Below are 14333 nucleotides of genomic sequence, written 5' to 3' on the forward strand. Positions count from 1 at the left end.
AGATTTTTACATGAGCTTGCCTCTCTAAAATTTGATGCCATTTTGATGGAGTTTGCCTTTCAACTTACCCAGAATTTGAAAATTGATAGCTAAAGCATTCTGATGGGTTTTATGGTGTTCTTCAGAGTCACCAGGGCTCCGTTAAAAGTATTAAAGGAGAACTCCGGCGCAAAATGAACCTTTGGTCTAATAAAACATTGGTACCTAGTCAACCGTTCTCTGAGATTTGTTTTCATGATAATCGAATGTAAAGAGTTTTATCTCTAAAAACTGTTTAGCGTATAACGCTAGTAATGGGGGCATGATCTAAGTAAAAAGAAATCGCTAGTTTATACCACTAACAAGACTCAAAATAGCCCCACACTAACACAGTAACATAATGAGGATCCCTACATGCAAACGAAGCATTGAGAACTTTGTAAGCGTACAGACCGTTTAATAAGAAGATATTTTATGAAGACAGTCCACTTCGTGTATACAGACAGGAGCCATCTTTGGAAAACAGTCTCGACTAATCAAACCACGAACGCCATTCATACAGTTCAGAAGTTCACTGAACTTCATACAGTTCAGCTCACTTAGCACGTCGTTCGTGGTTTGACTAGTTGAGACTGTTTTCCTGGCTCCTGTCTGTATACACGAAGTGGACTGTCTTCATAAAATATCTTCTTATTAAACGGTCTGTACACTTACAAAGTTCTCAATGCTTCGTTTGCATGTAGGGACCCTCATTATGTTACTGTGTTCGTGTGGGGCTATTTTGAGTCTTGTTAGTGGTATAAACTAGCGATTTCTTTTTACTTAATAGATGCCCCCATTACTACACTAAACAGTTTTTAGAGATAAAACTCTTTACATTCGATTATCATGAAAACAAATCTCAGAGAACGGTTGAAGGTACCAATGTTTTATTAGACCAAAGGTTCATTTTGCGCCGGAGTTCACCTTTAAGATGCATTTTGGTCTATCTGATCCCATCAATGTTAGGTGTAAACGGGGTCCGAAATGTTTTGAGCTTCTCCACTTTCAGTCACATTCGGGAAACACGAGACCACATTGCGGAATTGTCAATCAACCACTGCACTAAACAACCGCTTTCAACTTTGGCGGTTTCCTGATGCCTTAAAGTCAGCTTTAAAGGACAACTCCGGCGCAAAATGAACCTCGGGTGTAATAACACATTGGTACAGACTAAATCGTTCCCTGAGATTTGTTTTCATGATAATCGAATATAAAGAGTTTTATCTCTAAAAACAGTTTAGCTTATAACGCTAGTATATTGGGCATCGAGTAAGCAAAAAGAGATAGCTAGTTAATACCATTAACAAGGCTCAAATTAGCCCCACACTAACACGGCAGCATAATGAGTGTCCTTACATGCAAACCGAAGCATTGAGAACTTTGTAAGTGTATAGACAGTTTAATAAGAAGATACTTTACACAGACAGTACAGTTAGCGCATACAGACAGGAGCCATCTTGGAAAAAAGTCTCGATCAATCGAACCACGAAGGTGAGCGAACAGTACGTGTAGATATTGAAGATAAGATAAATTATATTTATTTTTTTATTTTCTCTGTTGCGTTCAGTGCTTCTCTTATGCGCTCAGTGCTTTCTTCCGGAAACAACGGACCATATGAGATTCCAAGTCACAGTTCAGCTCACGTATCACCGTGTTCGTGGTTTGACTGATCGAGACTGTTTTCCAAGATGGGTCCTGTCTGTATGCGCTAGCTGTACTGTCTGTGTAAAGTATCTTCTTATTAAACTGTCTATACACTTACAAAGTTCTCAATGCTTCGATTTGCATGTAAGGACACTCATTATGCTGCCGTGTTAGTGTGGGGCTAATTTGAGCCTTGTTAATGGTATTAACTAGCTATCTCTTTTTGCTTACTCGATGCCCAATATACTAGCGTTATAAGCTAAACTGTTTTTAGAGATAAAACTCTTTACATTCGATTATCATGAAAACAAATCTCAGGGAACGATTTAGTCTGTACCAATGTGTTATTACACCCGAGGTTCATTTTGCACCGGAGTTGTCCTTTAAGACTTTAGACTTTTCTTCCATATTGTGACGAGTGAAACGGCTTCTACGTTTACACAACAATGATGTGCTAAAAACTCTGTATTATGGATGCCAGTAAAGAAACACTACTCGCCAATAGACTGAACATGCAATTCGCATGCAGACTTCACCGTTTTCACTAATTCTAATGTTTGTTGTTTACAAGCCGTAAAAGTAGATTCTCATGTGAGGTTGCCCCGCCCTGACGCCAGTAAACGCATCATCACACAGTGCATTCACACAGGGTGTCTGGATTAATATGGAAGGCCCAAAAGGCCAAAACGTGTGAAAATAACACGTAATTATGCGTTAAGACGTTAGTTTCACACATTTTGGCCTTCCATAGCGTTAACACTTTTCATTTACTTTGAATGGGTGACGTCATGCATTGCCAAACTGAATTGTGGGTTCCTTTGCGTTGCGTCATTGGCGTTGCTTGCGGCAGAAGTTGAAGGGCACATGAACTTAAAAAATAATGATGTGCACAGATAAATTATTTATAATATACTGCAATGTTCCATAAAAAATGAGAATTGTCAATTGTGATTTCATGGTGACTTTAAGCATCTGAATATTTGAGAAGCACATATATATTGGCACAAGACATCAAGGAATCACTTCAGCCTGTCTGGTATGAGCATGTGGTGACAGAACATCATGTGTGAAGTTCAGTTAATACAGATGCTTCACTAAAATAACAGACAATTCTGCTCGTAATGTCACGTTTCTGCTAAACTCCAAGTATGTTACGTAACACAGTGGCAGAATTAGTTTATATCCCAAGTTTTGTTCAAATCTATAACCCTATGAGCCATAATATCGGTGATCTTATAGCAACCACTACTAATTAAAACTGACAGAAAGATACATAGACTTCCATTAGATGCCAATTTACAAGGTAAAGCATCTCTATTTTGTGTGGCTGAATGGCAAAATGATTTGGGCTCGGATGTACACGACACAGACCGTGAAACAGATGCTTGGACTTGGCATGTAGAACTACAAAAACATCTGTTCAACAGGCTTGACAACAACTTTTCCCACTTTTGCTGAAATACTGGCCTCTGGTGGTTTACTGTTGCCATGTAGGCCTACAATATGAAGATTTACACTATGATTTTTGCACAAATTTTCGCACATTTAAAAAGATGTGTATCTGAAACCTGCTTGGATTAGTCTATGAATTCGAGTGATTTTTTCTTCCTTTATCCAAATTAATTCTTTTTGTTTCCCAGGAATAAATGATTGTTTTATTGCAGTACCTAACCTCTCCACATGGGTGTGACATAACACTGATAATTAAATATGAATGGTAAAAATGAATTATAGAACTCTAATGTACATTGTTAAATCTTCCGCTTTACTTGTGCTTTGTTATATTAGATCTGTGTGCATAAACCATGGCCGAGAGTGATGTTATTGTTAACTAAAACTATTAAAATCATTTTGGTCAATTGAATAAGCTGAAATGAAATATGAAAATTATGGAAAACTCTAAAAATGAAATGTTTAAAAAACAAAAAAATAACTAAAATGCCAAAAGCCCAGAGTGACTAAAATTAAAATGGAAACTGAAAATATATACATAAAAGCTTGTTCAGAAAATTTTAGTATTATTTGTATAATATAGTATTTCTTAATATATTCTGATTCAGAATATATTAATAGAATAAGAAATACTATATCATACAAATAATACTAAAATAACACAAATAAACTTACGGTAACCATGCAACAGTGATAACTTTTTATATTTCCCCTGACTGATATTGTGAACATTATTAAAGAAGAATGAAAGTTTTCTATAATCAACCACTTCCCTTGAACTCTTGTTGGCTTTGGTAGAATTAGTGTAATGTTTTGAAGTTGTTGTGGATGGAAAATCTCTAAAATGATGCAACAAGAAACAAATAGTTTGAATTAGTTGCACTATATGATCATCATGAATCTCATGCTTTTTATTTACGTGTTGTGGGAATGTAGAATCAGCAATGAAACATTAATAACAGCAAATGTGGTTTAGTATTTGTGTTTAAATGGTAGGCCTACATTCAGATTAAATGCTCAACAACAGTTATATACAGTGCATCATAATGGCTCATGGAGTGCTGTTGTAAATCTTGAAATCAAGTCTCTAGAGACTTCAGTTCATGGCTGACGGCATTACCATCACTTGAAGCAGATTAATAGTCGGTGCAGTTGACAAGTTGTGACGCAAGTTGCTTACAGAGCCACTTTACACCCCTTTATCTATCACCATGTCTAAAGCCTGACTTCATATCACAACTAAGCTGCTAACAGGCCCTTAAATATAACCTTATCCCATCACATCATCTTTTGATTTGGAGACAACTTCATACACTCGGCACTCGGCAGTGACTCACAATGTCACTCAGAGAGCCTAGTGTCAAGATAATATGAGTAGTGCAAGAACAGTGGCACTTTTTTATCAGAGCGTCACCCAAGGCCGGCTCCGACATGTTTGGCAATTGCATCCATGGCGTGCAACGCTTCTTGGCAGCCGTCCAATGACGGAGACGCTCCAGCTACACTGTTGATACCCAATCAGCCGCTTACGCAAGCCTTTGTGAAGTCATAACAGAGGGGTGGAGTTACCTGACTCTCAGGTCAAAATGCACTTTGAGTTTTCTCTTTCAGTCTGTCCTCAATCTAGCACAAGAGGACATTTTATTGCTGCCGGGTGTTAAGTTCCCTTGTGAAAAAAGAAGTAAATATAGGCCTACTTTTAAAAAAGTACTTAAAATAATATATATATATATATAATGTGTGTGTGTGTGTGTGTGTGTGTGTGTGTGTGTGTGTGTGTGTGTGTGTGTGTGTGTGTGTGTGTGTGTGTGTGTGTGTGTGTTTTAAATTAAATGGATTTTCAGAATTTTTACCCACTTGAGCAGGACTTAAGTAGATCTTTATATGTAACTGAATTACTCTATTGTACTGCCAAATGCATTTATGGTCAACAAAAACATTTTGAAGGGATAGTTCACCCCACAATAAGGTTGACTGCACCCATTGACTTCCACAGTACTATGGAAGTCAATGGGTGCATGCCATCAACTGTCTGGTTACCAACATTCTTTAACATGCCTTCTTTTGTGTTCAACAGAACAAAGAAACTCATACAGGTTTAGAACAACTTGAGGGTGAGTAATTAAAGACAAAATTGTCATTTTTTTGGTTGAACTATCCCTCTAATATAATTTCTATTGAAACTTGTATGTCATTTATTTAAATAATTTTTAAAATACACATTTGTAATAATGAAGTTGCTATGTAGTACATTTAAAATATCTTAGCTTTAAATGTTATATTGAATCACACACTTGCACTACAATTAAAATTACAATCATGGACTTGACGTGTTAGTCAACAGCAACATAAGTGAACTTCCTTAAAACATGACAAAATATTTTTTGAAGTGTACTTAAGTGTGTTAAGAAAGTGTACTCTCTGTCAGTACACTTAAAGGGATAGTTCACCCAGAAATTAAAATTATGTCATCATTTACTCACCCTCAAGTTGTTTCAAACCTGTATGAATTTCTTTCTTCAACTGAACACAAAAGATTTTCCTACTATGGAATTCAATGGGGCCCATCAACTGTTTGGTTACCCGTATTATTCAAAAATATCTTAATTTTTGTTTGGCAGAAGAGAGAATTCATACAGGTTTGGAACAACTTGAGGGTGAGGAAATGATGACAGAATTTTAATTTTTGGGTGAACTATCCCTTAAAGTGGCCTTTTATTTCATTAATATATTATCTGCAAGTAAAGTTCTTAAGTATTCTTTTAAGATTTGAAGTACACTACAAGTACACATTCAATACAATTAAGCGCATGCACTTCTTTTTCACAAGGATAATCTTGAGGCTTTAAGAACATTTGATCTGAATATTGAAAAAGAAATCACAAGGAATAAAATGCAGTTTTGCTGCAATTTTGCTTCATACAAAAGTTATGCATTTAGAAATAGGTTTTTCACAGAATGCACCACAAATGTAAATAAGAGAGTAATCTTTATTCAATTTTGTTCACACACTTAACATGTACATATTTACACATGCTCATTTCTACAATGAATTTTAACTATTAAACCCTCATGGTCAAGCCTTGGGGTTTGTGTCACAAATACATAATTCACAGTGCAATATGAACTCTGTGGACTCGTGTCAGCTTTCCCCATGTGCTGCATGCATGAGACAGACATCTTGCATACCCTCCAGCCTTTGCTTATAAAGAGCCTTTCACAAACCATAAACGTTGCATGTCTCCATTATGCTTGGATTCAGAGGTAACATACAACCCCCAGCACGAGGGTAGTAGAAAACAGACCTTTAGAAGACACTCCACCCTTACAGTAGTGCTATTGTACAACTGTTCTCTTTACTTTAAAGTGAGAGTGAAGATATGCATACAGTCATAGTGAGGTTCATAGCCCTATCCTCTTCATTACACCAACGCCCAGCTGTTGAGTCATCATATCTTACCCGCAGTATGAACTGGCCTGCCATACTGAAGTCTCATGCTTTTATGAGGATCCCTTGGATTCAAGTAAGGAAACTGTGACTAGAAGGACTAGAGAGATCAGGGTACAGCAGGATGAATGAACACTTTGTATCTGTCTGTAACGGGTTGTGTCTGTCCTGAGGCTCATTCTGAACATTTATTGGTAATTCCCTGAATTTAAGAATCTGTATGACACAGAGTTTTAAGGGTCAATAACTGACATTTAACGTTTGAACGGCCATTCTCCTCCTATCAAAGCAGACATGTACCTTTGCTGCTGTGGTATTCAATGGGTGAGTCAACCTGCACGGTTCGTTTTGACAGCATAAGAGTGAAGCCACAGGTCTGGCCCATAGGCCAAGGTTAGTCACCATGCTGACATTCTCACTTCTCACATTCTCTCATTATCACATGACCCATAATGCCCAGTCTCACTCACGTCATACAGCACAAGAATGGTTCACTATAGCACCAAACGACTTCAAAATACACTGGCTGTTGTGCGCACTGTCCTTCAAGCTGACATAGATGATACAGTACTTTGAATGAGTGTATACTTCTGAATCTATTACAAAATCTGTATAAGAAACCAAATCATAAACAAAAACCCACCGAGACAACGAACAGTTTTGGTCCATATTCAAGCTATATTGGGTTTCCTCAGGAGAAAAGATCCTCACCCTGCTCCATTTCTATCTGGGGCACTGTCTGTTCTCTGAGGTTAACTTCCTGTTCTGCGTTTCCTGTGTCCAGCGTTTGGCTGTGGAACCATGGGTGAATGAGGACCTCTGCGGTGGTCAGTCTCTCGCCGGGGTCCTTTCTGAGCAGACTGCGAAGTAGGCAGCGCGCCCTTAAAGACAGTCCATCGGGAAGGCAATATGTGCCCCGTCGAATCTTAGAGAACAGGGTTGCGGGGTCCGGGTCGTGGAAAGGGTAGCGGCCCACCAAAATTGTGTACAGCATGACACCGAGGCTCCACGCGTCCGCCTGCTTGCCCGAGTAACACCCGCCGCCGTTCAAAATCTCCGGACTCACGTACGCAGGGCAGCCATGCGTGTCGAACATCGAGTCGTCCTCTCCACACAGAATATGGCAGTCCTCCAGACCCTCTAATTTCAAATGGGTCCTAAAACAAACACATCATGGTTAGTACAATGACATAGGAGTTATTGTGTTGTGGTGGCTGTGAAGAATATCATAAGACTGGTTTATACAGATGTAGACTTTTTCATATTTTCTACACCGATTTTAGTGTCGAATTTTGCAGAATAGGCTGGGTTTTGGTTTCACCCAACTTTTAAGTTGGCGTTAAAGTGTTTTGCCACTTTACGTGGTGGTATTGAGCAGAACTGGTATCAACCTGTGGAAATGAATCACATTTTGCATGCTTCTGGTCACACGTGTTATACTACTGTATAATAGAGGGGTTTTCAAATGGGAATTCAGGAACCTTCAGGAAGCTGCAAAGGGGTGCATAGACAACGGTCTATGTCAAATTTGAGAGAGAAAAAAAAAATACAGTACCATTCAAATGTTTGGGCTGGGTAAGATTTTTCAATGCTTTTGAAAAAGTCTCTTTATTGGATCAAAAATAGTAATATTGTCATGGGTTGAGGTAGGGTGAGGACTCAAGGATGCAGAGGAATATGGGGTTTATTAAAGTAAAACACAAACAGAAACTACCCCATGGGGGGGGGGGGGGGGGGGGGACACTACAGACTAGACTTGACAGGAAACACACAGCCGGAGTCATCAGACAGGCAGGGTAACAACAGCATGCGGCGATGCGCGACAACGATCTGGCACAGGCCAGCAAACACAATGGGAATAAATAGGACAACAAACAAGGCAGGTAACGAGGGAGGACAGGTGGGCGAACTGAACCAATAATCAGATAACTAGATGGGCGGGGTCAGTAATGCCATTTTAAATCTTCCCTTGTCTGGCTTTTGCTACTCTGAGCAATGCCTGAACTTTGTATTTTGAGCACTTCTTGCGGCGATCTTCCCTCTTCACGATGACTCGCTTGCTTTAGTCCTCAGATGTAAGTCGCTTTGGATAAAAGCGTCTGCTAAATGACTAAATGTAATGTAAATGTTAATGTCAGACAATAGACAAGAGAGCACATGGCACAGGAAGGCATGCTAGCCATGTGCTCACATCAAACATGAAATCACACACAGGCACATGACCAACAATAACCAATCGCTAGCCATGAGCTTACACAGAACAAGACACGAACATGCAGCTAATGAGAGACACTCATAAGCCGTGTGTTCACACAGGACAAGATAACATGAACGCACGCAGCCAGTGAGAAACACTAGCTGAGTGTGACATAGCACAAGACAGAAAAACACAACAATACACACAGACAAAGACAGGAGAATACAGGAGTGACAGGTCACAAAACCAAGAAACACACTAGACTAGACCGAGGTGACAGAACCCTGACAAATATTGTGAAATATTATTACAATTTAAAATAACTGTTTTCTACTTCAATATATGTTAAAATGTCATTTATTCCTGTGATGGCAAAGCTGCATTTTCAGCATCATTACTCCAGTCTTCAGTGTCACATGATCCTTAAGAAATCATTCTAATATGCTGATTTGCTGCTCAAGAAACATTTCTCATTATTAACAATGTTGAAAACACTTCTTCATATTTTTGTGGAAACCGTCATATTTTTTTCAGGATTCTTTGATCAATAGAAAGTTCAAAAGAACAGCATTTATTTGAAATATAAATCTTTTGTAACATTATAAATGTCGTTACTGTGACGTCTGATCAATTTAATGCATCCTTGCTGAACTTGTCTCACACTTTTAAAAACAACAACTGAAAGCATAATCAAATTAGACAAAATATCACACAATGGGTGGAGTATGTGTATAATTCAGTGCATGACAGGAGATCCGGTTCTGAGGAAATCGACGTAGTTTTCTGCAGAATTTGCTCTTCCATTTCTAAACAAAGTGATGTATTGAAGCCTTCCTTTGCATGGAGATGAAATAACTCTCCGTCACTTTTGTTGAGCTCACAGACTGCAGTGCATGTAAATCACGGAAAAGACAGCCAGGAAAAGAGTGGTCTGACCCTCAAGCAGGCGCTACTACAATAAATAAAGGACGGACCGAGCCTCATCTAATTACGATCTTTGTTTAAACAAAAGCACGCATGAAAGTTTCCACAATGCACACACGTAAAATAAACACTGAAGCGCTCTGTAATGTAATCTTGTAAACTCTGGGCTAAGTTTAGCTCAATTTCCAATAGGAAACAAATCCCCTACTACTCTAGGAATATCCCTGTGGACATTAACAGAAGAGCTGATGACCCGTGAGTCTGTGGTATCCCTGTCAGTAAAACATGAGCTGCTCTGCATGCTATTGTGTTTCATCACTGGCTATCAGCCTCGGTTTGGAGGGGTTTGTGGATGACACAACTGCATTCTGCCAGAGAGGTGGAGAGAATGAGTCATAGTCCTGTGTGTGTGTGTGTGTGTGTGACAGACAGAGAGACTGAGGACAAATGAGTGCACTGCGCTGTGCTGCAGGTCTACTGTGTTCTTCCTGCACCTGTGCTGTACGCTTATGGCATCTGGCAGTGCCTTATTACCCACGAAAAGCGCTGTTACATCAGTGACGCACAAACGGCCCCTGCCCAGCCAGCCTGTGTTTGCGTGCTTGTGTGTGTGTGTGTGTGTGTTTCACAATCTAACTACAGACGCATTCCAGGTCAGTGAGCGTCTTTGTGTATGCCATCACACACTGTATCTCTGCGTTATCGCAGTTTCAACTTTTTTTGTTGCTTATCCATCACTCATCATTACCGCATTTCGCAAAAGCTATTCCAGCTATGGAAATTGCATCCGTCCTGCGGAAAGATAGTGTAAGAACAGCAGGTTTGCATAACTTGTCACTACGCTGATTGGTGCCAAACAAAGTGAAATAAAAAAGAAAAACGTTTCTTTGTGCGCTTGGTCTCAGCAAATGTCAGCATGGCCTGGTTACGTCTGCGCTAGACGCGTCTGCCGGGACAGGCCGCCAGTCTGCCAGTGTCGCAATGGCCACAGCCGGCGCTCCTCACCTACGAGTGATGCCGTATTCAGGAGTGTGTGGGTATGATCCTGAATGGTGAGTTTCCCCTCTGTCTGTATGCATTGCTATGACTCATCTTGCTGCACCCGTTGGCTGCTATGAGAGAAGGGTGACTACGTCCTCTTACACTTGCTTGTCTATTTCCATTCACTCAAATGAAAACCGATGCCCAAAGGTCAGGTGTAAAATGATGCACCAGAAATAGCGAATTTACTGTATGTACTGAGGGATGTGAAAAACTACATATTTGCTAAATCAGCTAGTCGGTAGGTTGCTTGAAAGACTAGTCGACTAACTGGTTTTAAGGAATCCCTGTATAATTAAGGTGAGTTTTGAGTACACTTGACCCCCAAACGGATGCGTTTCTTAGGGGGCATTTACTCTTTCTTTTAGCATTCAAAAACACACATTGACACGATGTAATGTAGCAGAATTAAATAATCCGAAGTCATGTTTATAAACTGTATTATTTTGAAACACCATCTTAAAAGCATAACTTTTCCAAGAGTGTTTTACTGTGCAAAACCGTCTAACAGCAAAAATGCAGCATGCTGTCAGCATGCTAAATAAAGTGTCTCTGTTAAAATACAAATAAAACATTAATAATTTATATTTAAAAGTTTTTATTTATATTTATACATTTTTAAATATTTTATAAAACAAAAATTCTAAAAAAATATTTAATAAAATAAATAAAAGTGATATTTTATATATAATACTTTTATTTATTATATATTTTACATTTGTGTAAGTAACATTTGTATATAAAAATATATAAAATAAGATTTAATTTAAATATATATATACAGTAATATTTTATATATAAAAGTTTTTATTTTTATTTAATTTCATTTTTTATTTTTTACAAGTAATATTTTATATAAAAGGTATAGTAAAATATTATGTTATAAAAATATCAAAAGTAATATACAGACATATAGATAGGTAGGTAGGTTAGCCAGCTCCAGTACGTTCCCTTCACTGGGGACCGTGGATGATTTTTTATTTTTTTATTTAGGCCATTTGCTTTTTATAATTCACTTGCATAATTCAGAGGACTCTCGGTTTCTACAGAAAAATCTCTGACGGGTCCAGAGGTCTGATTACCAGTCGTTCCTCTTACGGAAGTGAGTGTTAATAGGTTTGTTCCATTGAGTCTTTAGGGAAGCAGCACCAATCACCTGCGATGTGTCACATAGCTGTGAGGAAGCGAAAACTTAATGAAAGTAGAACTGACACTATTCAAGTATAACGCTGCTGGTGTCACAGCATTGATACATGAGGTACAGTACTGCACCTGGATTGCCCCCCCCCAAAAAAAAACTCCTGCTTTCACTCTCACAAACTGTAACTCTCACCTTTTCTCATCTGAGAACACAAACTTGCGAAGCTTGAGGTCCCCCAAAACGATGCCAACCTGGTGGCAGTGGTTCACTGCAGACACCACCTGGTAGAAAAGCTTGGAAGCCAGGTCTTCAGGAAGCCTCTTGCTGCTCTTCACAAAGGTGTGCATGTCACCAAAATCCTTCTCTTGGAAAACATAGGCTTTGCACTCCCCAAGAACTATGTCTTTGATCTGTGCAACGTTCTTATGATTTGACAGCATGCTGTAGGCTCTTATTTTCTCCTGATATTGGCCCATATCAAACACCTGCAGATTGCCAAAAAAAAAAAAAAAAAAAAGTGTTCAGTAGTATCATAAGACATTTACAATTGTGACCGGATAAAGTCAGTTCACTGGAGGTTGAATGGAGACTGTGATACTGTAAGGATCAAACACAAACAACATGCTATAAAAAGTTGAATGTCTTGTGAAGTTTGCAGCAATAATCATGCACACTCTATTTGAGTATCATGTCAGACCCGTATATCTGACTCAGATGCTGGTGCATTTGCAAATACTTGATAAAGATCATATCATAAATCTGATAGCATCCCCAGTAACCTGCACAGAGATTCTGATAGCGTACAATTATTTATATGCTTCAACATTTTTAATGTGTAGGCTATTGTGAGATTTTTTTGATCATACAGTACATGCATGCAATTGTTGTTTTTTTTAAAACAAGCCCTGCAGTATTTTACGTGCATCTTTTCTGTTTTGCTGATAATAATACTAATAATAGGCTACTGATAACAGGTGACTTTATATTTAGATTTTTGGTTATGTATAGGCTAATTATTGAAACGTTTAAATCAAATGTGGATCATAATTATATAGGTCATGTACATTATAGTATGCAGTGGTTTACCTTGCAGAGCAGTTCCTCTCCTGTGTCCATGTCTAAAGCGCTGTGCACCCCCGGTCGGTCGGTCAGGGGCACCAGCAGGAACTGGCCGATGCGAGCGGGACCCTGATGGGCTGAGGTGACGCTCAGAGGAGCTCCGCTCACCGGAGATCCCGGAGAGGAACCCAGGAGACCAGCATCAGCTGAAGACTCGCTGAGCCGCGGACATCTGCTCACGGGCTCGTCTGTGTCAAAGCGCTTGTGTCCGTGTCTCCCCGGTACCGGGTTATGAATCCACTGCACACTCATTCTTACAAACTACAGTAGGCTAGTTTATACTGATATTAGCTACCGGAGTGATCCGACGGATTTCACGAAAGCATATTCCAGAAAAGGATGTGCAATGCTCTGCAAAGGGAGACACAAAAATCCTATCAATTAATGTGAAATGCAAAAAAAGGTGTTTGTGTCATAGGCTTGCAGTTTCTCTTATCCATTGTTTTTCAGTTTTTTGCATTAGTCCGCTGAAGCTTTGTTGGACAACATTAAAGCCTAAAAGAGTATGAAGCAGCTGTGTGGTGTGAAATATTCCCGGTGTAGATCTGAGCCCGAGAGAAGGGCTGTCTGACTCAACTACTGATGCTGCTTTCTGAGCTCTACTTTCAGCTGATGTCCGATTCGAACGAGTCGGTTCATTTGAATGATTCATTTGAATCGACTTGCAAGCTTCGTTTCTCCACTGAATGGAGAATATTGGCAGTAAAACTGTGAGGTGAGTGACGTGGGTGATATTGAATCCATAAAAAAACACGATCGATACAGCCGGATCGAAAACAAAGCGATAACATCGACAATTAGCCTAACTATAATGTGTTTCAGAATCAGTAGCCTACACACATACATAATGCATAAATGTCGAGCACGTACTTGAGCGGACACATTTGAGTGATGTCTCAAAAGAAGCATTTATTCATTAATTAATCCGAATGAAACGATTCTTTAAAATGAATCGGACTTCTTAATGCTGGAACTCCGCCCGGTTCAGACTCTCTCTAGTGACACATTCATTGCAGTCTCGACGATTGAGCAATCGCCACATGCCATTCACCTTCCAGATGAATAGTAAAGCGCTAGTTTAATCAACTTTCCTTTCCCTCACCAGCCAAATCTGCATGCAAAGCGTTTTAAATAACACTTATGCAAAACCGCCTTTGTATTCTTTTCAAATGTTTACAATTTAGCCTACTCAGAATGTTTGGCATTGTGAAATCCAAGGAAGTTGCATTCATATTTTTCATTCTTCATCAAAACACATGGCCAGGCAATGATTAACTTATTTCGACATTCAGAGGCCAGAGGGTTATGTTGTGCTCATTAGTGCACTGCACTATTCATGTGCTTAT

General features: G+C 39.1%; 1 protein-coding gene across 1 annotated transcript; it reads right to left on the minus strand.

The window, feature by feature from the left end:
* Nucleotides 1–6089: 6089 nt before the first annotated feature.
* Nucleotides 6090–13359, minus strand: trib1 (tribbles pseudokinase 1). The gene is made up of 3 exons (XM_056233928.1): nucleotides 12955–13359; nucleotides 12061–12353; nucleotides 6090–7722 (listed from the first exon to the last, which is right to left on the minus strand). The coding sequence occupies exons 1-3, from the start codon at nucleotides 13237–13239 to the stop codon at nucleotides 7257–7259; spliced, it is 1044 nt and encodes a 347-aa protein (XP_056089903.1). The 5' UTR covers nucleotides 13240–13359; the 3' UTR covers nucleotides 6090–7256.
* Nucleotides 13360–14333: the final 974 nt, after the last annotated feature.

This window comes from Rhinichthys klamathensis, unplaced genomic scaffold (assembly GCF_029890125.1).
Source record: "Rhinichthys klamathensis goyatoka isolate OS25496 unplaced genomic scaffold, OSU_Roscu_1.1 h1tg000384l_1, whole genome shotgun sequence".
Taxonomy (NCBI): Eukaryota; Metazoa; Chordata; class Actinopteri; order Cypriniformes; family Leuciscidae; genus Rhinichthys; species Rhinichthys klamathensis.